Here is a 24,725-nt window from a genome sequence, read left to right on the forward strand (position 1 = left end):
CCTCTCAGATAGTTCAGGCCCATAAAGAATAAAATTGTGTAGGTGAGAGCTAGCCTGGATGCAGGGCAGCCCACAGGGATCATTAACACCATTCAGGATGGCTTCTGTGCTTAAATCCATGTAACCCAACTCACTCAACTATGAATAGTTCAGTTGTCTAGAGTAGACAAGGCCATTAGTTCTCTAAGTTAGGGGTGGGTGGGGGTGTGGGGAGGGGTGGAGATGTCTTGGTTCATCCAGTCCAACTTCCTCCATGCAGGATTGTCCCCTGGTTAAGAACTATTTTGTCACATCTGCAGCATGTTCCCACTGTCAATGGCCTGTTACCTCTCCCTGCACAATGGAGCCATAGTGGCTCTATGTACTTATATGTGGAGTGGGACATTCAAAAGGAAACTTTAGAATTGAAAAGTCCCCAAGCCACTCAAAAGTTGGGCCATTAATCCAAGATCCTGGCTGCGCTCTGCTCCACTAGAAGAGACTAGCTGTAGGGCGAGTCTAGGAAGGAGGGTATCCAACCAAAGATGAATGCTGCCTGCCTTGCCCACAAGCCAAGGATTCAGGCCAAACACTTTGCAGGTGTATCTATTTCTACCTGAATTTGCCCCAAGAAGGTTGAGGGACCTAGGGGATGGTAGAGCCAATAGTTATCTGTCAACCTGAGTCTGATTATAGGGAGTCCAGAGCTGTGTGCAATTGTGCACCTTATTTTTAAGTACAAATAGTGAATTTTTGCATTAAAATAGCCATTTATCAGATTAGCTGGTTAATTCCAGCTACCATTGGTGTAATTGTGTACACAAATCAGGCATGCATCTCTATATATTATTTTATTTTAATTTTTTTTTTTGGAAGAGGCCTGAGTTACCATGCTTTTTTAAAATCAGGCCTTGTATATTTATCTGCCACTCAAGTAGACTAGATCCTCTCTGCTGCTGTACAGTTTCATGGTATTCGGGGAAGTCAGTAATGAAGTGCATACAAATGTTATACTGTCGAGTACATTAGAGGAGCTTTTGTTTTTAAAAGATGAGAATGCTTGTGTGGTTCTATAAAGGAGGCTTGGAAAAGGCTAAAATATTGGGTTTGCACTTTTTTGCTTCTTTATGATATATAAAGAGGCTCTCTTTTTTAAAGGAGTCTTTTCTTATTTACCTGATAAATATCAGAAATGTCGAGTCCAGTTTGGTTGGAAGGCTACTTGGAGGTCTCTGATATGGACTATGAGATTTCTCAGTGCTCAGTTGAATGGATGTGGGTATTTGAATCTGTTTATAAAAATGCCTTTTTGTCCAGCATGTTTTTCATGCATTTGAGCTAAATAGCTGTTTACACAAAAAAGAAAAACCAGCAACCTTCTCCCTACCTCTCCCACCCCCAAGTTTTAAACAGTTGGAACAAAAATCATTGCTGCTTTCAGTTGCTTGGTGTCGCTGACGTTATCAACTTCCTGGTTCTCTAGTGTCCCAAAAAATCTTCTAGACAAAAAGGATAGACATGACTTTTAGAATTTACATTGTGTTTGAAAAATAAACAAACAAATAAAAACACACCTAAGTAACTTTTTCTTTTTTTAAATGGGGAAAGAAACTTTCTCAGACCCTCTATTTAAAGAAGCAAAAAAAGATCATAACCCCACTCCTCCTCTTCCCCACCTCCTTCACAGGAAATAACTGTTGAAATCAATGGAGCTATGATGATTTACCCTTGAAGATCTGGCCTATCTGGGAAGGGCTCAAATGCTAAGGTGATTGGGAAGCTACGTACCTATCTAGACACAGTATGACTAAAGAGCTGGAGGATGTACAGGGAGTGTACAAATACTTGCATGGTGTAGGGGAGGGGAATTGTGTAACATGTTGCAAAGAGGGTTGTCACTAAGCGTAATGGAGTGAAATTAAGAAAAGGAAAATGGTAGGTTGAATGTCCAGGAAAAATATCCCTGTTAATTAGATCTATTAGTCTGGAGGAAAATTCTTGGGAAACAATGGGAACACCACTGCTTGAAAGTAGTCTTGGACAAGTTGGTACCATGGGAACCAAACCTGTGCTGGCAGGAAGATAACTGGAAGACCTGATACTTTTGACTTTTATGATTTGATACAACTCTGTGCTGCTCTCCTCTGTCGGCTCCATTCCAGAGGACTCTCACAAATCTCTCTCTCTCTTTTTTTTTTTTTTTAAAGATAGATGCCTGATTTTTCATCACCCTGCACCTTGTGCAGACACAGCAGTGCAAGGTGAGTGCAAAACAGTACCAAATTAAAGTGGTAGCATTTTATACCCAACTTGCACTGGTGCGGATGACTGCCTGAGGGGCAGGGCAATGGAGAGTCAGGCCCTGAGCACTGTTCCCTGTAAGCTGTGTGCATGTGCGTGCGCACACACAGATCCTAAACCCCATGCACACGGCGAAACACCGTGCGCACAAAAAATTTGCACAGAAGTACAAAAATTTGCACAGAAGAAATTTTTTGTGCACACGGCCGGTCAAAAATTAGAGGGAACATTGGCCCTGAGTGTGGTGGTCTCTGAAATAACATGAGGCAGAATATTTAATCTTCAGATTTTGGACCTGCAGCTGAAAACTGAGATGGGGTTGGGAGATACGTTCAATTAACTTCCTCATGGGGAGGTGGTTTTAGAGTCAAATGAGATCTCTGTTTACATATCCAGGTAGAGGAGGATGCAGTCAAAGGTGGGTTGGAGAGGCATGATGCAGCTGGTAATGCTCTGCCTTACTGAAATGCACTTAAACATCCTACTGCAGGGGATTTTGGACCTGCATAGGCTCATTTTACAAGGGATAACTCTCTATATTTGTAAGTTGCATTTAATTATGAAGATGCTTTTCATCAAAACCCATAGAAAGTCATGATCCTAGGCCAGATTGTAAGTGATGCATTATTTATTTGTGTTGTGATAGTGCTGAGGGGCCCCCACTGGGCTAGGTGCTGTACATATACATAACCACCTGCCCCAAATAGCTTGCATTTCAAGTATAATATGACAGATGAAGTGAATGCAACACACAGATGGTACCAACGACAAATCATGGTAACAATGAGATGAGCGCACTTCCCATGATAAGCTCCAGTTGCAGCAGACCACCTGCCAAGCTGTCCCAGGTATCTCAGTAGAGCTGCGTTGTGGGAGGATAGAGCAGTGGCTTTGCAGCACTGGCCGATTATTAGATTTGGACTGGGTAATGTGCATTCACTTTGCCCACTGTCCTTCTCTTAACAGTCGCCAGGAGGTGCAGGTCCAGCTACCATTGTAGGTAGGGGAACTTAAGGAGGCGGAATGGAATGACCCATGCTGGACACCTATCTCAGTGCCCCATCTCCTACAAAAAGCACAAGAGACATTTTAAGCATGAGTATCTAGCTGATGGCAAAGTATGTATCCTCTGCTGGGGAAGGGAATTATAGACTACAAGCAAGCCCAGTGGCAAAGATGGAAGGATCCAGGGAGTTTGTAATGAAATTGGTTTGGATTTAGGCCAGGCAGACAGTGCCTGAGAGGCCTTGCTATCTCATAGATATCAGTGGCCTGTGTGAAAATTGTGGGTGGCTGAGTTGTTGCCAAAATAGAAATGTTCCTAGCACAATCAAATCCCTTTGGGAGGAGGGGGTTAGGCAATGAGCAAGTCCTGTAGACCTTCCACTCTCTTTATCTCTAGTGGTGGTCCTTGCAGAACAGATGGGGAGATGCACTAATGTGGCAGCCTGGTAGAAGAGGGCACAGTTGCTACTTAGGCAGCACCTGTCCATCTTTCTGTCTGATCTTTTAGCGGCGTACTTTTCACTATACCATCTAAATGTACTTGGGTAAACAGGCTCCTGGGCTGATGGTCTGTATATATAAATAAATAAAGGAAGGCTTTGTGGTTAAAGTACTGAACTGAGGCTCAGGATATATGGGTTCTGTTCCCCAAATATATAAAGGAAACAGACCCCTACTTTCTATATATATAAAAGGGAAGAACATGTGCACAGAGCTGCTGGCCACACTATTTGTACTGCACTCGGGCAGAGCTAGTGTGAGTCTGTTTATTCACACTGAGAAACACCCCCCAGCTGCTGTGTAGATATACCTACCCTCTGTGCCTTAGTTTCCCATATGTACAAGTGGGATACTAGAACTGCCCTGCCTTACAGGGATGTTGTGGGGGTAAATTCATTAAAGATTGTGAGGTGCTAGGATCCTGGAGCCATATAAGTATCTAAGGCCTGGTCTACACACATTATTATACCCATCTAAGTATTTGTTAGGAGTCGGGGTTTATACCAATGTAGTTAACTTGGTATAGCCCTTAGCATGGACACAATTTTATATGTGGGTCAGACCACTTAAACTATGTCTGTTGCTAAACCAATATAGCAGTACAAAAAGTGTGTATAGCTGAGCCCAAAGTTAGAGATCACAGCCTAATTCTGTGGTGGGTTGAACCAGAACATTGAATCTTGTCTTAGATTGTAAGAGCTTTGGGGAAAGGGACTATCTCTCTTTGTGCAGGGCCTAGCCCATTGTGTTGTGGCTGTAGGCATTTCTAGAATACAAATAATAATTGAATCTGAAGTTTGTGTCAATTTCTGAATCTGAACCAAAGTTTTCAAACTTGCCTCGCTCTAGTTTAAAGCACTTAGGTGAAGTCTGTTTCTCTGCTGTTACAGTAGCATGAGCTACTTAGTCCCCTAATGATTTCCATTGTAATATACTAATTACTTCAGCATCATTAAGAATTTGATTTCTAGTCTCCCAATTCCTCCAGGTTTCTAATGGATAGACCCAGTAGATCCCTCTTGTTCTATGTGGAAGTGAAAAGAAATTGAAGAATTTATTTGCATGCGTTGCTTTTGTCTTGAGTGCAGCTTCAAAGATCTTGAAAATAGCCTTGCTGCGGGATGAACAAAACTCAGGCTTTGTGCAATTCATAACACATAATTTATATTGTGGAAATTGGTGTGATTCTATACACACCAAATAAATGAGCAAGAAAGAGTTTTTGTTGTTGTTTTAAAGATGGTGCTACATATGTAGTCAGAAGAAAGATCCTGCGCAGATACTGTAACCAATACATGGGCCCAAATTCATGCTTGTTGCTATGCTGCTTTGCTACATTGAATTTCACAGCGATGACAAGGATAGACCTGATTAAGCCCGACCCTCGCCCTCTGCTCCAGAACATAGGCTCCTGCCAAGTGAACTAAACAAGAATCTCCATTAGCTATTGGTTGTATAGATTATATGACACACATTCTATTTCTGAGTGCCCCCAGTCGAGGTAATTAGTAGGTACACACAAACACCCCAGATAATATCGTTGTAGGTCCATGCATAAAGCCCATTGCGCAAAAGAAAACAATTGCATTAAGTAAGGCAGCCAAGTTAGTTTTTGTTCCCATTACGTTTGCGAGGAGGGAGTCAAAAGCTGGTGTTGCTGAGTATGGTGGGAGGCAGGGTGGGTTTGGGATGGTAACAGAGGTTTTAAGAACATATGAAGGCTCATATCTGGCCTCTCAGTTTTCACTTGACTTGATTTTTCCAGCCTCAAGCATATTAGAAGCATGAGATTGGCTTGCCTTTGTGAGATTTTCAGAATTAATACATACGGGGTTCTTTATTTGCCTTCTGTTTTTTGAGCCTTCACATTTTATATTTGCAAGCTTTTTTCACGACCAGAGAGCTAGAAACTAACTTTTTTTAGATGAAAACTGAGATTCTCATTTAACCACAGGACTTCAGAAGCTGGAGCTTTAAGGTGTACACCAAATAACACACGAGCTGGCAACTTCAGCCATACAAATACTATTATATCCTGAGGTAAAAAGCAGGAGCTGCCAGAGAATCAGATGTTGTAATTTACTCAGGAAATTGTTACCTCCAGCTTTAACTACTTGGTAAAATCTCCATGATCAGTGAACCCATAATTGGTTGTACACATTCTAGGTTGGCTTGTTTCTGTAAGTGACAACACTATCAAAGTAGGAAACTGATACTCTTATTATTTAACTCAACATTGCATGGCTGTGCAGAGTAGCCTGTGTGAGAAGAGGGTGTGGGGTTAAGGATTTCCCCTCCCCTCCTGGCCTAGCTACCTGCATTCAGCTGCTGAGGGAGCACATGGACCGTGTGGCATATGCTCCTCACAGGGAGGGGTGAGGACTACCTGGAGCCATGTCTCACCAGCCAGGATTATGATCCACCCTGAAAAGGGCTTTATCTGAGTATACCATTTCCTTCCTTCTCCACCCCCCTGCATCTCCCACTCCTACGACACTCACTTTCCCTGGTAGAAACCCCTGAAGGGACATTGTGAGAGTGGACCTTGCTCAGGGCTGGACACAAAATGCTCCAGCCTGCCCTTTATGAATAAGTACGTTCCACCATCTTGATGACCTCATTGGATTTGAGGGAATCTTGCCAGGATGAAGTTATTCCAGGTACATCTTCAAAGCCGAGGACTGCGCAGGCTGTCTGTGACTGACTTCATGCTGGAATAGCTGAATCATAATGATTCGGCCCTAGAGCAATCATTGATTTCAAGGAACATGAAAGTCATTCTTTATTCAGAGGTCCCTGGCATTAAATATCTACTGTAAAAAAAACTCTGTGTGCTTGTCTCTGGGTAATGAGATCTCTGTCTTTTCCTGGGCAATCCGTAGTCTTTAAATGTACAAACCAATAGTGTGCATGACTTTCATATGTAAATCTGTGTCTGACATCCAGTGACAATTTTGTCTTTCCTCTTGAAACTCTATGCCCCTTCAATATTCAGGTTTCCTCCCTTAAGCACCAAGCAGTGTCTATGTTCTGTTGTAGTCCAGCCTGCAATGCTGCAGTGCTGTTGCATCAGTGCAAGGTTTCTAGAATTCCTCTGCTCTCCTCTTCCCAAGTGTGAAAAGCTGGAATCAGTGACATCCTCCCCTTATCTCAGAATTGCAACACATTCTTATTGCTCAATCTCAAACAAAGGACTGGCAAAAGGTGTAAAACTTCAGGGGTTTTCTAGGAGTATTGGATCCAGACAAAATGATTTTCTAGCTACCCCCTTTTATTTGTCTGCTTTTAAACTTGAGTTCACTTAATACCTTATAAACACTCTCTTTGTGGGGACAGTGCAAAACTTACTGAATACAGGATTGTATCTCAAAGCAAATCCATCTGACAAACTTCACCAATGCCCTTGTGGTATATTTTTGTAGTTATTTCACAAATTAAATTTAATAGTCATCCTAAACACATTTTTTTAAAAGAAAAAAAAAAACAGTGGTGCTGATTTTTGTTTTTTCCACAACTCATTCAGCTTTGCACATGGCAACTTGGTTAGACCCTGATCCTACAAGCTGCTATGAGCAGGTCTGCTGGGGCTCTGTGTGGGTGCAAAGGGTTTGCTCCCCACCGTAGCAGCTTGAGGGTTCGGGGGCCTTAGTCAGTTGTGCTTCTGTACTTAATCTGCTTCACTTTTCTTGTTCTCATGCACTGGCACAAAACTGCAATGTTTGGGCTGAAAATGGTGCAGTGGGGATGTTTTTGTCTAAACAGCTGCATGTTTTTTTTAAAATTACGATTATATTTTGTAAAGTCCTTTTTTAAAAATGAAAAAATTTTGGAGGCATAAATGACAATATTTGCCCCCAAAGCCCATTAATTGAGTGTGTAATTAAAGGGTTTATAAGATTTGATCTTGCACAGCAGAGGTGTGGAGTGTTGCACAAATAAATACATAATAAGTAATGAGCATGTTGAGGAGTGTAGGAGAACTCAATCCTGCGTTAATGAGCATTGCTGAGTACTCCCTAGGGGCCTAATCCAATGCCCGCTGAAATCAATAGGGAAACTTTTCATTAATTTCAGTGGTATCAAATAGGGTCTGAGGGCCAGGCTTTCAAAAGAGCTGAGCACCCAACGTGCGCCCAACAAGCTGAGCTTTTGAAAAGCTGGCCCCAATTTACTCCTGCTTAGACTCATGAGTGAAGATATAGAAGGGTGCACATAGCTAAGAACTTTGTTAGCATGATGAGAAACATACTTAAACCCATCCATCTTTAGACCTGTCCAGTTTCCCACCACCATTTTCTGCCCCGTGCACTTGTGAATGAGGGGTCTGACATGCAGCAGACTGAGACAGAGTGCCTGCCCTGATTTGCTCCTACTCGTGGCTTTCACTTGCATCGGAGTGCATCAGCCTTGTACATCCTGCTGTGCAAAGGCTTTTAGGATCAAGGCCAAAATGAATCATCATTGGTTCCCCATGAAATGTACTTGTCCATCTCTCGTGCAGTGACTTACTATTTGTTTTGTCTGTGCTGTTTTATCCCATGCAGAGTTGACCTGTCCTGGGTGCAACATAACTAAAGAAGCTGCTGCAGGATGAAAAGATGGCAGCGCAGCTGCTCGCACCACCAGGCCCTGATAGTTTTAAACCTTTCACCCCAGAATCTCTGGCTAACATTGAGAAGCGTATTGCAGAGGAAAAGAAGAAGAAGCGTCCAAAGCAAGACAGCAGCCATCGGGATGACGATGACGACAGCAAACCAAAACCTAACAGCGACCTGGAGGCAGGGAAAAATTTGCCTTTCATCTATGGGGACATCCCGAAAGGCCTGGTTGCTGTACCACTGGAGGACTTTGACCCTTATTATTTGACCCAGAAAGTGAGTCTGCAGGAGAGATGTTACTAAAATCACTTTTTTCTTAGGGAATTGCAGGTTTGGGTGATAGAATCCACCTTGGTAATGTGGGTGAGGGGGAATGGAATCTTTGTGCCAGGCTTGTGGTTTTTTAAACTTACTGTTTTGTCCTTGTGTTTAACCAACATTGCTTTTGTCCTTCATGACGCTTCAGAACAGTTATCCATCTTATCAAAGAGAAGGTTAAGAGGTGACTTGATCACAGTCTGTAAGTACGTACATGGGAAGGTTTCTGACAGAGGACTCTTTAATCTAGCTGACAAAACAGAATGAGATTCAATGAAGCTAGTTGAATTCAGGCTAGAAATAAAGTGCAGCTTTTTAACAGTGAGGATAATTAACCATTGGAACAAATTATCTAGGGATCTGGTGGACTTTCCATCACTTTAAGTCTTTAAATCAAGATTAATGTCTTCTCTAAAAGATATGCTTTAGATCAGTTACATGACATAAACTTGATGCACGAATTAATAGATGAAACTCTGTGGCCTGTGTTATGCAGGAAGTCAGACTAGCTGGTCCTAATGGTTCTTTCTGCCCTTTAAAATCTATGTATATAATATTTGGTGAGTGGTCTGCTTCTCAGGTGGCTCTGAAAACTCACACTTGGGATGATGTTGGCACCTTACAGATTTCAAAGCAATGTGAGTTGTTATTGCAGTAAATCCAATGGCAGCTGCTACCCTAACACAGGACAGTAGAATTCATGCAGAAAGCTGTGTTGTCTCGATTAAAGAGGGGTCTGCAAATGGTGGTAGAAGAGACTTTTTCTCTTGGGGATAGGTTTAGTTATTTGTATGGGATACAGTCAACCTCTGATCTGAATGGAATGGTGGGGCAGAATTGTGACACCCCAGAAGAAGAGGAATTCTTTAGGTTGATTTAAAAAAAAAAAAAAAAAAGGAGTCATAGGGATGAAAGTAGGAATGGGAAAAATGAGGGTTATAAATCAGGAGGGGCTTCCTGATGGTGGACTCAGCTAGGAAATGGAACAGTCTCCAAAGGGAAGTCGTTTTAGTAACTGTACAGCAGTGCAGAGGTGCTGGTGCTGGGAGGGCTGCCATACCCCCCTGGCTTGATGTGGTTTCCATCATATGCAGGGTTTACAGTTCGGTTCAGTGGCTCTCAGCACTCCCACTACATCAATTATTCCAGCATCCCTGCAGCAGTGAACAATCCTGTTTAATGAAGGGGAGCATTGCCATTGGCTTGCATGGGGGACTAGATAACATAATACCAACCATCTTTTCTATCTCTGATTTCTGTGACTTTCTTACATGGAGGTCAGAGTTTGGATAAACTGGGAAATCTACTGGAAAGATGCAGCCTGGGATTCTGGTTTCACCTGGGAAGATGGAAATTTGACTGTTTATATCGCAACTGCTCGAGATAAATATTGGTCAGTGATTTTACACGAGTTTGAGGTGATCAGTTAACTGCCATGTAAAATCAATAACTTATTATGGGCTACTTAATACATATTTTATAGCTTTTGTCTTAGTGTCAGGTCTTTCTTACCTGTCTCATGTGAGTGGTCCTGTGAGCATAAGCACACTACTCACATGTGTATGGTCAATTGGATTTGGCCCTTAAAAATTTGATACGCCTCATAATTTGTCTTGCATCTACAACAGCAAGTTTAATGCTTGCTTCTGTGCCTCAGTTGCTAATAACAATGCAAGCACTAGTGCAGAGCAGAATATGGTACTGGGAATATCTAGGTCCTCTCCACACTAGTGCTTGCATTGGTGTTAGCACCAATGTAGCTGCAGTGATGCTGAGAGCCAGGCACGAAGTTTGCAAGTGTTGATGCAGCCCTTACAAAATCTTCCTGAGGGTTCTGCTCTGGCAGGTAAGTACGAACGTACATAATCCTTGGGAAATATTTCCAGCTGATTGGATTTTTATATTCCAAATACACAGCGCTATAACCTCATCCTGTTGTGTGGGAAGAATCCTTAAAATACATAATCCAGGTTTTCCTCCCAAGTGGTGGAGCTTCTGTCAAATAGTTTCAGTGTGGAAAGTTTGGAAATGTGGAAGCATACATCTTAGGGGCTCCGTTCATTATTCCCTGGGCCTAGTGCAGTAATTTGATCTGGGCAAAGTGGGTAAAAATGCTATTAAAAACCTGAACAATGGGAGCATTTTGTACCAGTTTTTCACTGGAGTGAATGACTGCACAAGGCGCAGGCCAACAGAGAATTGATTCTAGGTCTTCAAGTGAGATAGAGGTTGGAAAGGGATGCACTGGAATTGTGGAGTAGTGAGTGAAAGTGTGATGTGGACTTCCACCCTTCAGAGCTTTGGGAAAAACCTTGCAAGCTGTCCCAGTACTTCCCCAGAGGAAGGAATCGCAGATGAGCACCACAAAGAAAACATGTTTTTAATAATCTTTTAAGGTGGGAAATGTTAATTTTTTATCTGAAAAGGCAGCTTTGAAATAACATTTTGTCTGGAAATAAATCTGGAGATGCTCTGTCATATCCCCAAAAAGAAGCTGGGATTTCTGTGCATAGCCACATACAGAGTTTCTGCAAACTCAGCATACATGCCATGCAGAGAATGTAAACTCTTTTTGCAATGGGAACAGCTGCAGATGTTGGAGGGGAAGGTTCTAGATATCAATGACAAGCTTTTACAGCCCAGCTGACCTCATGCTTATTGCTCTGTACGAAGAACCTTTCTCTCTTCCCATAAATACTAGGACAGCCTATTTTTTGGCTCTTTTCGTTTGCATCCACTTCAGCATGTTAAGATTTAGACGTGTATCATTTCTTCATATAGCCAAAGACTCTAGAGCTTCCCACAGAAAGTTTTTTTAAGTTCATTTAAAAGAAAAGCCCTCTCAATCATCAGAAATTGCAGATCTGTTTGAACGGTGGGAAGTTTGCCCAGATTACATTCCCCCCACTCTCCAGCATTTGCCAAACAGTTTTAGAACATGGATTTTTTCTTTTAATGCTAGGTACACAGCATACATAGGCGCCACAGTGGATGATTGCTTTTCCCTTGTGTTAGGAACAGCTGTAGCTAGTGGTAATCTTGATTACTGTCAGCATTAAACTGAGAATCTTAACTTCTCATTATCCAGTTGGCTAATAGTTATAGGCGAGGCACTGGGAGTCAGAACTCCTAGGTTCTGTTTCTAGATCTGTGAGTAGCATTCCGTGGCCAAATCACTTCACCTTTCTGTGCCCCAGTTTTTCCATTGTAAAATGGGGATGATGATTCTTACTAGAACTGGGTGAATTATTTACTCATAAGCACAATTTATTGGACCAATTAGTCCCTTTTTCCCATTCATGCACAAACCAGTGAAGATTTTATCTGAACAAATTGCAGTTTCTGGGACTCTCCATGAACTGAGAACTTTGAGTTGTGTGTGATTGGTCACTGGAGGAATATGAAGTTTCCATTTTCTGACTGGATGTTTTATACTTTTGTTCATGTGTGCATACAGGGATTCAGGCAGGTAACATCATATTTCCAAACAGTCAAAGGGATGAACACAAACTAATTTTAAGAGAAAACAAGTTTAAAAAGGTTTCAGAGTAACAGCCGTGTTAGTCTGTATTCGCAAAAAGAAAAGGAGTACTTGTGGCACCTTAGAGACTAACCAATTTATTTGAGCATAAGCTTTCATAAGCTACAGCTCACTTCATCGGATGCATACTGTATGCTCAAATAAATTGGTTAGTCTCTAAGGTGCCACAAGTACTCCTTTTCTTTTTAAGTTTAAAAAGGGCAGTAATATGATCAATCTGAATGGTGAATCATAGAATCATAGAATATCAGGGTTGGAAGGGACCCCTGAAGGTCATCTAGTCCAACCCCCTGCTCGAAGCAGGACCAATTCCCAGTTAAATCATCCCAGCCAGGGCTTTGTCAAGCCTGACCTTAAAAACCTCTAAGGAAGGAGATTCTACCACCTCCCTAGGTAACGCATTCCAGTGTTTCACCACCCTCTTAGTGAAAAAGTTTTTCCTAATATCCAATCTAAACCTCCCCCACTGCAACTTGAGACCATTACTCCTCGTTCTGTCATCTGCTACCATTGAGAACAGTCTAGAATTTGCAAATCAGAATCAGAATTTGCAAATGCGTTTTCCCGTTGCTTGGCCAACTTTATCACTCCCACCCACAGGGATGGGAGTGAGAAGTAATTACTCTTTTTATGAAGAGTTTGAAGATCCTTGGAAGAGAGATGCTATAATAATAATAATGCACATGGTTATCTTTACCATGAGAGGAAGCACCAGGTCATTAAGTTGCATTGTCCCTGGTGCCCTTTCTTCTCCATCCTCCACTGGATTTTAGACACAAGAGGGGAAATATTCCTTACCTAAAACTGTCTTGAAAATACCCTTTCCCATCCATGCTCTTGAGACCCCAGACACGGCCTGTATATCAAATGATGTCAACAGCTGAAATGAATGAGGAGAAACTGAAAGCTTCCCCACATGACAGTATGTATCGTGTATGCAGTGTCATTGTAGTCATGTTGGTCCCAGGATATTAGAGAGACAAGGTGGATATTACCTTTAGCAGAATGTGGGCAACATGGAACATACCCAGAAGCACTGCAGGAAGGAGGCAGAGAATCAAAGAAGGGAGACAGAAAGATTGTAAAAGAAAAAATGGTCTACCTGCTATGGATAGGCCCACTTTGTGACTTCTGAGCTTCTCTGGGTAGCCGTACCTAATATATAGCTCGGACTTCCCTTTAAGCTAGAAAAATGCCACCCTGGGGAGGGTGTGTGGGAAAACATGGCTTAAAATTATATGAGGGGTGAGATTTTGTGAACTCACAGTTGCTTTTCAAGGTCCCAGTTCAGCAAGGGACTTCAGTACATGCCTAAGTAACTGAGTCATAGGCACCAACTCCATGGGTGCTTCAGGGCTGGAGCACCCACAGAAAAAAAACTATTGGGTGCTTAGCACCCACTGGCAGCCAGTCTACCCCCCTGCCTCCCAGCACCACCCACCGGTGGCCCCGCCAATCAACTCCTCACCCTCCCTCCCAGAGCCTACTGCCTGCCATGATCAGCTTCTGCGGGAAGAGATGAGGTGGGGGTGGAGCGGGGACAGAAAGAGGCGGGGTGGGGGTGGAGGCTTGGGAAAATGGGTTGGGTGGGGGCGGGGCCTGAGGCAGAGTGGCGGGTTGAACCCCTGGGGCCCGGAGGAAGACAGCCTGTGAACCGAGCAGTCCCACTGAAGTCAGTGGGTGAAGTCTTGGCCCTTTTCAAGTCGATATGTCTACTCAGAGGGTTAATGTTAAGCATGTGCTGAAGTATCTTGCTGAAATGGGGCCTAAGTTGCAAAACCTCAGAGTCTGAGGTGAGCCCAGGTCTAAGACCTCTCAGTGAATAATGGGATAATGGAAGTGAGTTCAGATTCTGGAAAACGTATCCTGTTAACAGGGAATAAGTCTGTGGGTCTTTTTTTTTAATTATTTGCCCCTCTCACATGCCCCTTCTCCAATGCAAAATTTGGAGGCATTTAGCTGTCACTTGAATTAATGGTTGGTTGTGTTTTATTTATGCAATCTGCCCATCAAGTTTGGCTGGAGAGTTCTTATCAGATGATGGCTCTTTTGGAGGCCATGTTGTTCACTGTATTCGCACGTCCCATGGGTGTTTTTTTATAACTGAGCATGATGATCATGGCTTGGCTCTAAGGGGCTGTGGACCCTGTAGGCCACTGGCTGGGAATAAAGAAAAGAAATACAGACCCTGGTAATGTCCTTTCTATTTATAAATACTTTGGTACTATCAGGATGGGGGGACCATATATGAATCTATATAGATTGATATCAGCAGGAGTTATGGGTGCTTAGCAACTGTGAAGCCCAGCCCATGAGAGTTGGGTGGCAAAACCTAGTGTATTGGCTAAGGTCACCTGTGACTTGCAGGTGTGCACCTGAGGATCTCACTAATGTGCATGGGCCACTAAAGTGATTTGCATCTGCATCAAGTCACATGCCCTGTTGGAATGAAGCTGTCCTGCCCAAAATGTCACCATGAGTGAGTGTATGAAACTGGGAGGTAGTGAAGGGATATGTGAGATGAGTCAGGGAGGCCTGTCCACTTGCAGCATGTGCTTCAAGGACCCTCCTCCTATGATCTCCATGCTGGTGATGGCAGAAAAGACTCGCGGTGCTGCTGCTGGGCTCTCCATGCCTTGTGGGGGATGCAGTGAAACATTCAGATGGGGAGATGTATGAAGCATAAGGTTTGAGCTGGTCTCTTGAGTTTCCAAAGAAACATCCCTTCCCAGGGCTGTTGTGTTTAATGTGTTTCCCCAGGGTCTCTCTGTCTGACCCACTTTAATTTGGGAAGCAGAATCCAGGTCCTGGACCAGTCGTCACTATCTTCTCATAATCACAGCAGAGGGTGGGAGACTGGTGCCCAGTTAACCTAGGCTGATCGCTTCTTCCCAGCTTGCTTTGGGAACGGGGCTAATGGGAGACGAGGTCATATCTGCAATGTTTGCCTTTTATATAGCTGTTCATGAGACATTATTGTTCATATAACAATTATATTCCTACTATTGCAGTAGCACCTAGAAGCTCCCAGCTGAGATCAGAGCTTCCTAGTGCTGGGCACACTACACACACATGATAAGAGACAGTGCCACCTTGTTAATGTCAACAGACAAGACGGCAGGTGGGACAAAGGACGGGTTGTCATCCTTGTTCTACAGATGTGGGAATTGAGTTCCAGACAGATGAAGTACCTTATGCAGGGTTACACAAGGCGTCTGTGGCAGAACCAGGAATTGAACCCAGGTCTCCTGGGCTGCTGTTACTCAATGTTGCTTTTATTTTGTTAAAATCTCTCTAGAGAAGCATTTCTTTGAAAGGCAAAATAATTTTAAACATTTCACGAGATCCTCCCCCTCTCCTCAGCTCCGCCCCCGCCCCAAATATCCCCAACCCTGTGCTCTAAATAAGATTAGAAGAAGCACAAAATGTGGCAGAAGATTTGTCCTTAACCCTTACTGAGGAAGAAAGGGACAAATGCTGTGCCTGGAAAATGAGCTGTCTGATGTATATAGGAACCACATCATTCAGAGCCAAAAAAGGCTTAAAAACAACTTTTGTAGAAATGTAGGGCTGGAAGGGACTTCAAGAGGCAGGACCAAGTAAACCTAGACCATCCCTGACAGTTGTTTGTCTAGCCTGTTCTTAAAATCCTCCAGTGGTAGGGATTCCACAGCCTCCCTTGGAAGCCTATTCTAGTGCTTAACTATCCTTAGAGTTAGAAAGTTTTTCCTAATATCTAACCTAAATCTCCCAGGGTGATGTCATGTGCAGATTTTATAAGTGTATTCTCCACTCCATTATCCAGGTTGTTAATGAAAATGTTGAGTAGTACCAGACTTAGGACAGACCCTTGCTGAATCTCCCTAGATGCATCCTCCCAAGCTGATAGTGAGCCATTGATAACGACTGCCTGAGTATGGTCTTTCAACCAGTTATGCACTCATCTCATAGTAACTTCATCTGGACCATATTCCCCTCATTTGCTTATGAGAATGCCATGTGGAACTGTGTCAAAAGCCTCAAAAGACTCTTGTATTTTCTTTTCACTTACTGTATCATTCCCCAGCCTGTGGGGTGTCAAAATTCCTCTTAGTGCACATTTCTAGATAGACTTTTTTTAATACAGATGTGGTAGAAATACATACACAGGCATTGCCACTAGCAGGGCAGCCCTTATCACTCACTCTTGGTAAAACTTGACATTAATGTCAACCGCTCTATTTTTACCTGTGGGAATGCAGTTCCATGAGTTCTCCACACTCTTCATTAAACCTTTCTTCCTCCCCTAAATCCTATCCGCCTGCGCTTGTCTTGCTTTTGTAGTCCATCCTAGGAGTGCTTTGTTTAAAACCTGCATAAGCCTAAAGTAATTTAAACCTGCATGTAACTGGAATTATTTTTTACCATCTTATTAATCTTATCTGTGCACTGTAATATAACACCTATCATGGGCTGTACTGCAAATCACTAAAGTTATTTTAAAACAATTAATGTTTTCTAATTAAACTTGTTCCTATGGTACCATTCCTTTTACATCAGAAATGTCCAGTTTTCCCCCATGTAATATAATTTCTATCCCTAACATTAAATAATTAAAATGGATGGTTCCTTTTAAACCTCAAAAAATGAACAGCTGAGATTTTTGAGCAGTCAATTTTTCTATAAGGTACCTCTGTGCAAAATGCCTTTCTCCACATGACTCTTGTCTCTGAGCTTCACCTCTGCAGATCTTGAGGCAATGAGCAATATGGCTTAAAAGGTCCTAAAGATGTTTTTGGAACTGAACCAGAAACCACTTTAAGTACATGCAGCCATTTTGAAATTGATAAGTTCTAAGTAGTCAGCACTATTAAAAAAAAAAATTCAGACTAGTTTTTAAATTACCAAACACTTTGGCTTTTCTTTCCTTCACCCTACTCACTGCACCATCTGGAGACTTACCTAAGAGCTCACCAGGCACCCTGTTAGAGTTAGTAAATTACAGTAGGGCACCTGGAATAATAAATGTAGACTTCCCAGTGACCAGGGTTTATTATTATTGATTGATTTATTATTATTATTTGTATCATTGGTGTACCTGGAGATCCCATTGTGCTGGACACTATGCAGGCACACAATAAAGCAGAGTCCCTGGCTCAGAGAGTTTCCAATCTGAATAGACAAATGGAAGGGAAAAAGAGGGGATGTGATTTCTCCAAGGTTACAGAGAAGGTCATTGCCCAGGTAGGAATAGAACCAAGATCTCTAAGCTCCCAGTCCAGGGCCCTGCCAGTAGTCATCATGATCTCCCTTGCCAATACTGCATTTGATATCTGTTGGTTTGGTCCTTTGTGTCATTTTCTCCACCCCCTGCATCAAGCTGGAAAGGTTATATTAAAGGAGGTGTGGGAAAATTCTTTTAAAAAACTAGAAACTCAAAAATTTGAGGTTTTTCGTTTTTGAAAATGGTCCCATTTTGTGTGTGAGAATAGGGTTTGTTTGTTTATTTATGATCAAAAATAGAAATTGCCTGTGCTGGGATGTCTGCCCCTCATAAGGCCTGTCTAGATTCAAAGGGCCAATTAATTCTATGATAGTCGGCACCTGGAGGAGGGTCAGGGCTGATGAAGCCGGCTGGGGGAGGCACAAAGAAAAGCAGGTGGTGGTAAGGGGTGGTGGTAGTGAGAAGCCTTGCAGTTATTCTCTGGGTTTAGAGAGAGAAAGGAGAAAACCCAGCACCTGGAGCCTGGCCTTGAGGGAAAGGCGTACCCACAGAAGGATAAAGAAGGAGCCTTGTAGAGGCAAAGTAGGAAGCAGCCCAGGGATGTAGCAGCAAGGGTTGAGACAGAGCAGATCTTGGCTACTGGTTGTAGGGTCCCTGGGCTGGAACCTAGAGCAGGGGGCAGTCATCCAATGGGATTTCGATATCCTGGAAGGGGACAACTATAGCGACATGGCTGGAGGGCCAAGACATGAAGAGGGAGCACCCTGAGTCCGGAAAGAGAGAGAGACAAACAACAGGACAAGTGACTGAAGGAGGGGGTGCCAGAGCAGTGGTGAGCTAATTCTCAGGTGAGCCACAAAGAGGTGTGCCAGCGGTGAGTAGTGAACCCCATGATACTGCCCCTCCCCACCACCTTTGTGGCTTTTTTCCATTTTTCAATCCAAGTTTTGTAGTTGAGGGATTCACAAAAGAAATACAAGCGTAAAAACTAAACTAAGAAACTCACTTGCCTCCTACTAAAAATAACCACCCCAGGTTAGCAGACACAAATCAACCCTTGCTGGATCAATCCTGTTGAAAAGAAAATGTACATTTACACCCAAATTACTCCATTGTGTTGGGACGTTATTGATGGGGGGGGGTGAGGGAATCGAGTTACATGGTTACTGAGTTACATGGTTACCCAGCAAGAGTTAGAGGAGCATGTGTGTGGTAGGGAGGGCAAGTAGGAAGACCAGAACCTGCTACAGTTATTAACAAAAGGAGATTTCCCTAAGCTCAAGTAGTGAAGGCCTGTATTTTGGAACTCAGGTGACTGTTGCCACATGATGGGCCCTTCCCACTGTTGGAAAGTGGGAGACCTGGAATTGGCAATAGAGTCTGTGTGTGAGTGTACGGAAGAGGAAGCTTAAAAACCTGCTTGGCTGGGATCCTCGTTATACCCCGGCCGAGTGATGGTAACGTCATCTGCCTTATCCGCGAGAATCTCGTGGGAGTACAAGCTGGCACTTGCTGTTTCTTTAGGATGGAGAGCAAAGCAAGTATGGAATGTGTATGGTTTAGATTCAGAGCTTTCAGGTCCTCCAAAATGGAAGTTGCAAAGGGAGTTTAGGTAAAGTGCTGAGTTGATTCCAAATTAGTCCTGCTGGGTTCCAAAGCCCGTAGGAGCAAGAGCCCTGGCTGAAACAGTGTGGCTTGCCGGATAAGGTATAGGTGGGGAGTTGAGAAAGCTGAGGCCTGGATTCATAGATTCATAGATATTTAGGTCAGAAGGGACCATTATGATCATCTAGTCTGACCTCCTGCACAACGCAGGCCACAGAATTTCACCCACCACTCCTAAAAAAGACCTCACACCTATATCTGTGCTATTGAAGTCCTCAAATTGTAGTTTGAAGACCTCAAGGAGCAGAGAATCCTCCAGCAAGTGACCCGTGCCCCATGCTACAGAGGAAGGCGAAAAACCTCCAGGGCCTTCCAATCTGCCCTGGAGGAAAATTCCTTCCCGACCCCAAATATGGCGATCAGCTAAACCCTGAGCATATGGGCAAGATTCATCAGCCAGATACTACAGAAAATTCTTTCCCGGGTAACTTGGATCTTACCCCATCTAAAAACCCATCACAGGCCATTGGGCCTATTTACCATGAATATTTAATTACCAAAACCATGTTATCCCATCATACCATCTCCTCCATAAACTTATCGAGTTTAATCTTAAAGCAAGATAGATCTTTTGCCCCCACTACTTCCCTCGGAAGGCTATTCCAAAACTTCACTCCTCTGATGGTTAGAAACCTTCGTCTAATTTCTAATCTAAATTTCCTAGTGGCCAGTTTATATCCATTTGTTCTTGTGTCCACATTGGTACTGAGTTTAAATAATTCCTCTCCCTCTCTGGTATTTATCCCTCTGATATATTTATAGAGAGCAATCATATCTCCCCTCAACCTTCTTTTAGTTAGGCTAAACAAGCCAAGCTCCCTGAGTCTCCTTTCATAAGACAAGTTTTCCATTCCTCGGATCATCCTAGTAGCCCTTCTCTGTACCTGTTCCAGTTTGAATTCATCCTTCTTAAACATGGGAGACCAGAACTGCACACAGTATTCCAGGTGAGGTCTCAGGATTCTCATGCAGTGTACCTTGTACAGTCATTTCCATCAATACAAAGTGATTCTAATTAGGTAGCATTTTACACTGCTGTAAATGACTGCCCAAGATGCAAGCCAGTGTTGAAGCGGGCCTCTTTTTTTACATTAATGCAAATCATAATTTTTTTTTATTTTGGGATCACAGTCCATAAATCCGCATGCACTGCTATGGCACCATATAAATAACCGTTTGGGTTCTGGCCCTGCATTCTAAGGTTGCCATGTCTGAAATAAAAAAAACTCGGACATCCAGGAGAATGATCCTGAGGCCCTAAAACTGGACAGCTGGCGGTTTGTGCTGAGCACCCTTTCTATCCTGACCAATCTGTTACCTCAAAAAAGGGACCATCCTTGGAAAAACCTGGACAGATGGCAACCCTACTGCCTTTTTGTGCTTGGGTGAGTCATAGTGTCTTTGTGGCTCAGTTTCCCCATCTGTAAAAGGGGAGATAATAAAATTTACCCACATCTTTAAAGTACTTTTGAGAGCCACACACAAAAACCACAATGTATCTATTATCCAATCTCTCCAGGTGCTTACATGGCCCTCATCAACCATCATATCTGAGCACTTTCCGCTGCTTAAGAGGTATCAGTGTGGCAAGGGTTAAATGTTACGTTAGAAGCCCTGTGCTGATGAGAACCTAGTATTACACTTGATTGTGTATTGAAATCCACTGGCTCTTGTTGAAGAGGTTAGAATAGGGGGTGTAGAACATGAAGGGCCTTGATGGAAGAATGAGAAGTCCATCAGATTGCAGCTGAATGGGCTGGGCCTTTGCAAATGAGGCATATCTGGCAATGGATAGAATTATTGTCAATGGTATGCAGCCTGTAGATTGTGATGCCTTCCCTATTGCCTCTCTGCTGGCTGTGAACTTTGTGACAGATCTCCCACACAGGGGCCTGTGCTTGTGACAGTAAGAAAAGACAAGAGAATGGTTTAAAACCCTGTAAAGTTGGCTGTAGTTTGGTAGGCAAGTTCTCAGCGTCAGGATGGGGCTGAATCTCCCAACTTAAGCCCTCCCTCCCCCTGCGTCTTAGAAATGGGAAAAAAATAGCCTTTCAAAACTCTCTCATATGCCAGGACAAGCCATTTATTAATACTTGATGCTGTGATTTGTCAAGAGTCATCCACGGTTCTTTTAAAGTGCCTTTTGCTGGGAGATGCACGTTCATTAGCTGTTGTGCTATCAGATGCTTTCCCCTGGGGACTAAACCACAATACAGTTTTGATTTCCCCTCTTAACTAGTTTACTGCTCTATGGTCTAATTTAGCCAAAGGAGCGAAAATATTTTGTTGCACTAGTGAAATGGCGAATTCCTTAAGAGAAATTATTGCTGGGAAACAACATCTATCTTGGCAGAGGGCCCTTGTGGATTCTGTTGTGTTGGGCTCTGTGAGGCTAAGGGCTGGGCCAAAGGGTAGGTTAAATACTGAAGAGGGAGTGTTTAGGGGGGTTTAGGCAGTTTATAAGCCTTGTGCTGGCCCTCTGTAGGGGGTGAGTTTCATTCTAATGCATGGGTTCTGCTGCATTTGGTCTGTAATGTACCATAAGAAACCTTTCCTTATGCCTGTAAGAGGATATGGTGCATGAGAGTTTAAACTCTTCAGTGCATACTGGCTGTTCCCTTCCTTTCACTTGAGTGGGAGGGGCCAGTGTGTTTCGCTATTGAAGGACTGTGTTCTAGTCTCACCTCTCCAGTTGTACACACGTGAGTCTCACAGTGATGGTTTGTATGTGGTCTGCAGCCCATAGATACATTTTACATTCTTTGCGTTGGATTGTCCGCTTTTCAGGTAATGGTTTATCCTAGATTGTGCCCTGTTAGAATGCTGTGTACATTTGAATCATGACTGACAATAAACACTCTTAAGGGAGAGCCCAGAACAAAACCACCGTGTACCTGAACATCTGAATTCTGCAGCTTGGGCTCTTTGCCAGTAGTTAAAAATGTTCATCTGTTTAACATGGCTCCAAGAACACTTGACAAGGGACAATAGCTGTACTTTTCTGGGTGCATTGCAAGGTAGTCTGAGGCCAAGGAGCAGGGGCCATGTGGCTCCATCTTGGAGAGAAATATACTTAATCCAAGAATCCTGGGGGGATTGCTGAAGAATCTTAACTTTACTTTTAGTAGGTTTAAATGAAACAAACGAACTGTCCCTTCTTGTGACAGAGACAGTGTAAACTGGTGCATTGTTACTTTAATGAGCTGGAAGAACAATCTGGTAAGTGATGCACACTGGGGGAACGTAGATCCATATTTGGGAAAGGCTGAGCTTGAGTTAAATTGTACGACCCTGTTTTATGTGGTCCCCCACATGTTGCTTGATTAACAATCTCCTGGAAACATTTCCTTCTTCTTTCTTCTCCTGGATTGTACTGTGCTTCCTTCTAGGCTGTAATTTCTAGCTTGTATTTGGCTTGCGCTGTTGAGTACAACTCACTGTTGGTACAGTGAACAGCACAGCCTATTAACCAATAATGAAACCCAAATAAATTATGATCCACTTGTTTTTTTTTCTCCCCTCCCTCCACTTCCACTTATCTACCAAGGCAATAACATCTTAAAAGAATATTAGCAAGGATGTGGCGTGTGATCCTCTGCTTGCCGAGTCCCTGTGGACTGTTCCTCACTTAATTATACATTTCTGAATGTATTGTAATCTTGTTCCCAATCAGTGCTTCCAATATCTCTCCCCCACACCTGGGGTCAGACTAGCAGCTTCTCTTTTGAAGTTGGCAAGATCCTCCCTTTCTTCATTGTTAATTATTGGAGCTTTCTAGTTTTCTGTGTAAAGCTGACCCTTATGGCTTTCCTCTCTCCTACTTCCTGCAGGATTTGAGTATACAATCCCCCTAGGCCTGGAGTCTTGTCACCTGTGAATAGTCTCAAGTGCTGCCTCACCTGTCTCAGGTCCATGGGGAAGAATCTCTCCAACATCTTGGCAGCTCACACCTGTCACTGCCCCACAGATTCCCAGCGCTGGTGTGAACAAGTCTGTTTAGACTGGAGAGTTTTCCTTGTATTTGCGGGGAGGGTCTTTGTGCTAGTGTATGAGAGTAAAAGTGTTCACATATTATGGGCCTTACCCAACTCCTATTGAAGCCAATGATAATCTTGTTTGTTGACTCTAATGGGAGCTAATCCTAGCGCTCTAAGGTCTGGTCCACATACAGAAGTTGGACTGGTTTAACTCTCTTATTTTGGTTGTTGCCACATGTGTGCACACACTCCTTCATTGATGGCTCTCTGGACTTTGAACTCAATGCAGTTCATAACTGCAGCACCTGTGAATCATCTAGAGTTAAACTAGTAATCCAGTGCAAGTAATCCTTCCACTGCTGTCTTACAGTGCACCAGTCACTGCAGAATTGACCTGTCTGCTCACCTTTCTGAGCTTCACCTCTTCAGGCTCTGGCTGGGGGCGCGGGCTCTGGGGTGGGGCTGGTGATGAGAGTTTGGGGTGTTAGGAGAGTGCTCTGGGCTGGAACAGAGGGGTTCGGAGGGCAGGAGGGGGATCAGGGCTGGGGCAGGGGGTTGGGTGCAGAAAAGGGTGCAGGCTCTGGGATGGGGCTGGGGATGAGGGGTTTGGGGCGCAGGAGCATCTGAGCGTGGCAAGCCCCTGACCATGCTCCGCAGTGGGAGCTCGAGGGCCAGTTTAAAATGGCTTGCGGGCTGTAGTTTTCCCACCCCTGATCTAGGCCCAGATCTACAGCAATAGCCAATGAGTACTCAGCACATCTGTGGAGGGAGAAAGCAGGCACTGCACTGCTGTCTGGAGACTCAACATGGATCCTGTTGAGTCCACTGGCTTTTCTGTAATTGGGCTCGTTAATGGGCCCTCTGCGGGATGGGGCTGTTACATTCAGTGTATCCCATATGAATGTTACCTTGCATATACCTTTGTAAACAACCTTGTCTAGATATGAAGCCGGTAAACAGCAGGCATGAAGGCTTCCTGCAGGTTGTACAGCTCAAACAGTTCAGCTTTTTATTTTTTATTTTTTTTATCGTGGTGATGGTGGGGAATTGTGTGGCTTTTGTGCTGCAGTGAGAGCTCTGGTGATGGAAATCCTCCATGCACAGAAGAGCCCTAGCATGGGCAGCGGCTAGGGTGACCAGACAGCAAGTGTGAAAAATTGTGACGGGGTGAGGGGTAATGGGCGCCTAGATGAGACAAAGCCCCACATATCAGGACTGTCCCTATAAAATCGGGACATCTGGTCACCCTAGCAGTGGCACTAAAAGGTTCTTTCTATTGCATGGCCAGCGTGCGGGAACTTAGGCCCAACAGAACCACCACCTTCTCATAGCCCTGTCTATCCTTCGCCTTTCTGCTGAGGTGTCAACAAGAGGGCCAGTTGTGGTTTATCTGTTTATCATAACTCATTACCATTGGTGACCCCTCCCTCTTGTGTTTATTTAATCGGAAATTCCCCCTTTTATATATACTGCTCCTTCTGTAAGCCTTTTAGCTGTGGAGTTGGTTCCTTCCTCGCTGTTTGTGCAAGAGAGACTTTCTAGAGTGGCCAATAGCTAATTGTGAATTGAGTAAAACAAGGGTCCCTGAGTCCTGAGACATTCTTGCTTGATGCTGGCTGTAATCACACTGCTGCCTT

The 24,725-nt window shown here is 43.6% G+C and overlaps 1 protein-coding gene across 2 annotated transcripts in view; it reads left to right on the forward strand.

Moving 5' to 3' along the window:
- Positions 1–24,725, forward strand: part of SCN8A (sodium voltage-gated channel alpha subunit 8) — a 114,107-nt gene that overhangs the window by 17,121 nt on the left and 72,261 nt on the right. The window contains exon 2 of one of the 2 annotated variants that reach the window (XM_073319060.1): positions 8,331–8,660. In XM_073319060.1, the coding sequence (XP_073175161.1) occupies positions 8,385–8,660 (276 nt within the window). In that variant the 5' untranslated portion in view covers positions 8,331–8,384. Of the gene's footprint in view, positions 1–8,330; positions 8,661–24,725 lie in introns of those variants that run through there. The other variant, XM_073319058.1, reaches the window with a different exon arrangement.

Source organism: Lepidochelys kempii, chromosome 20 (assembly GCF_965140265.1).
Source record: "Lepidochelys kempii isolate rLepKem1 chromosome 20, rLepKem1.hap2, whole genome shotgun sequence".
Lineage (NCBI taxonomy): Eukaryota > Metazoa > Chordata > Testudines > Cheloniidae > Lepidochelys > Lepidochelys kempii.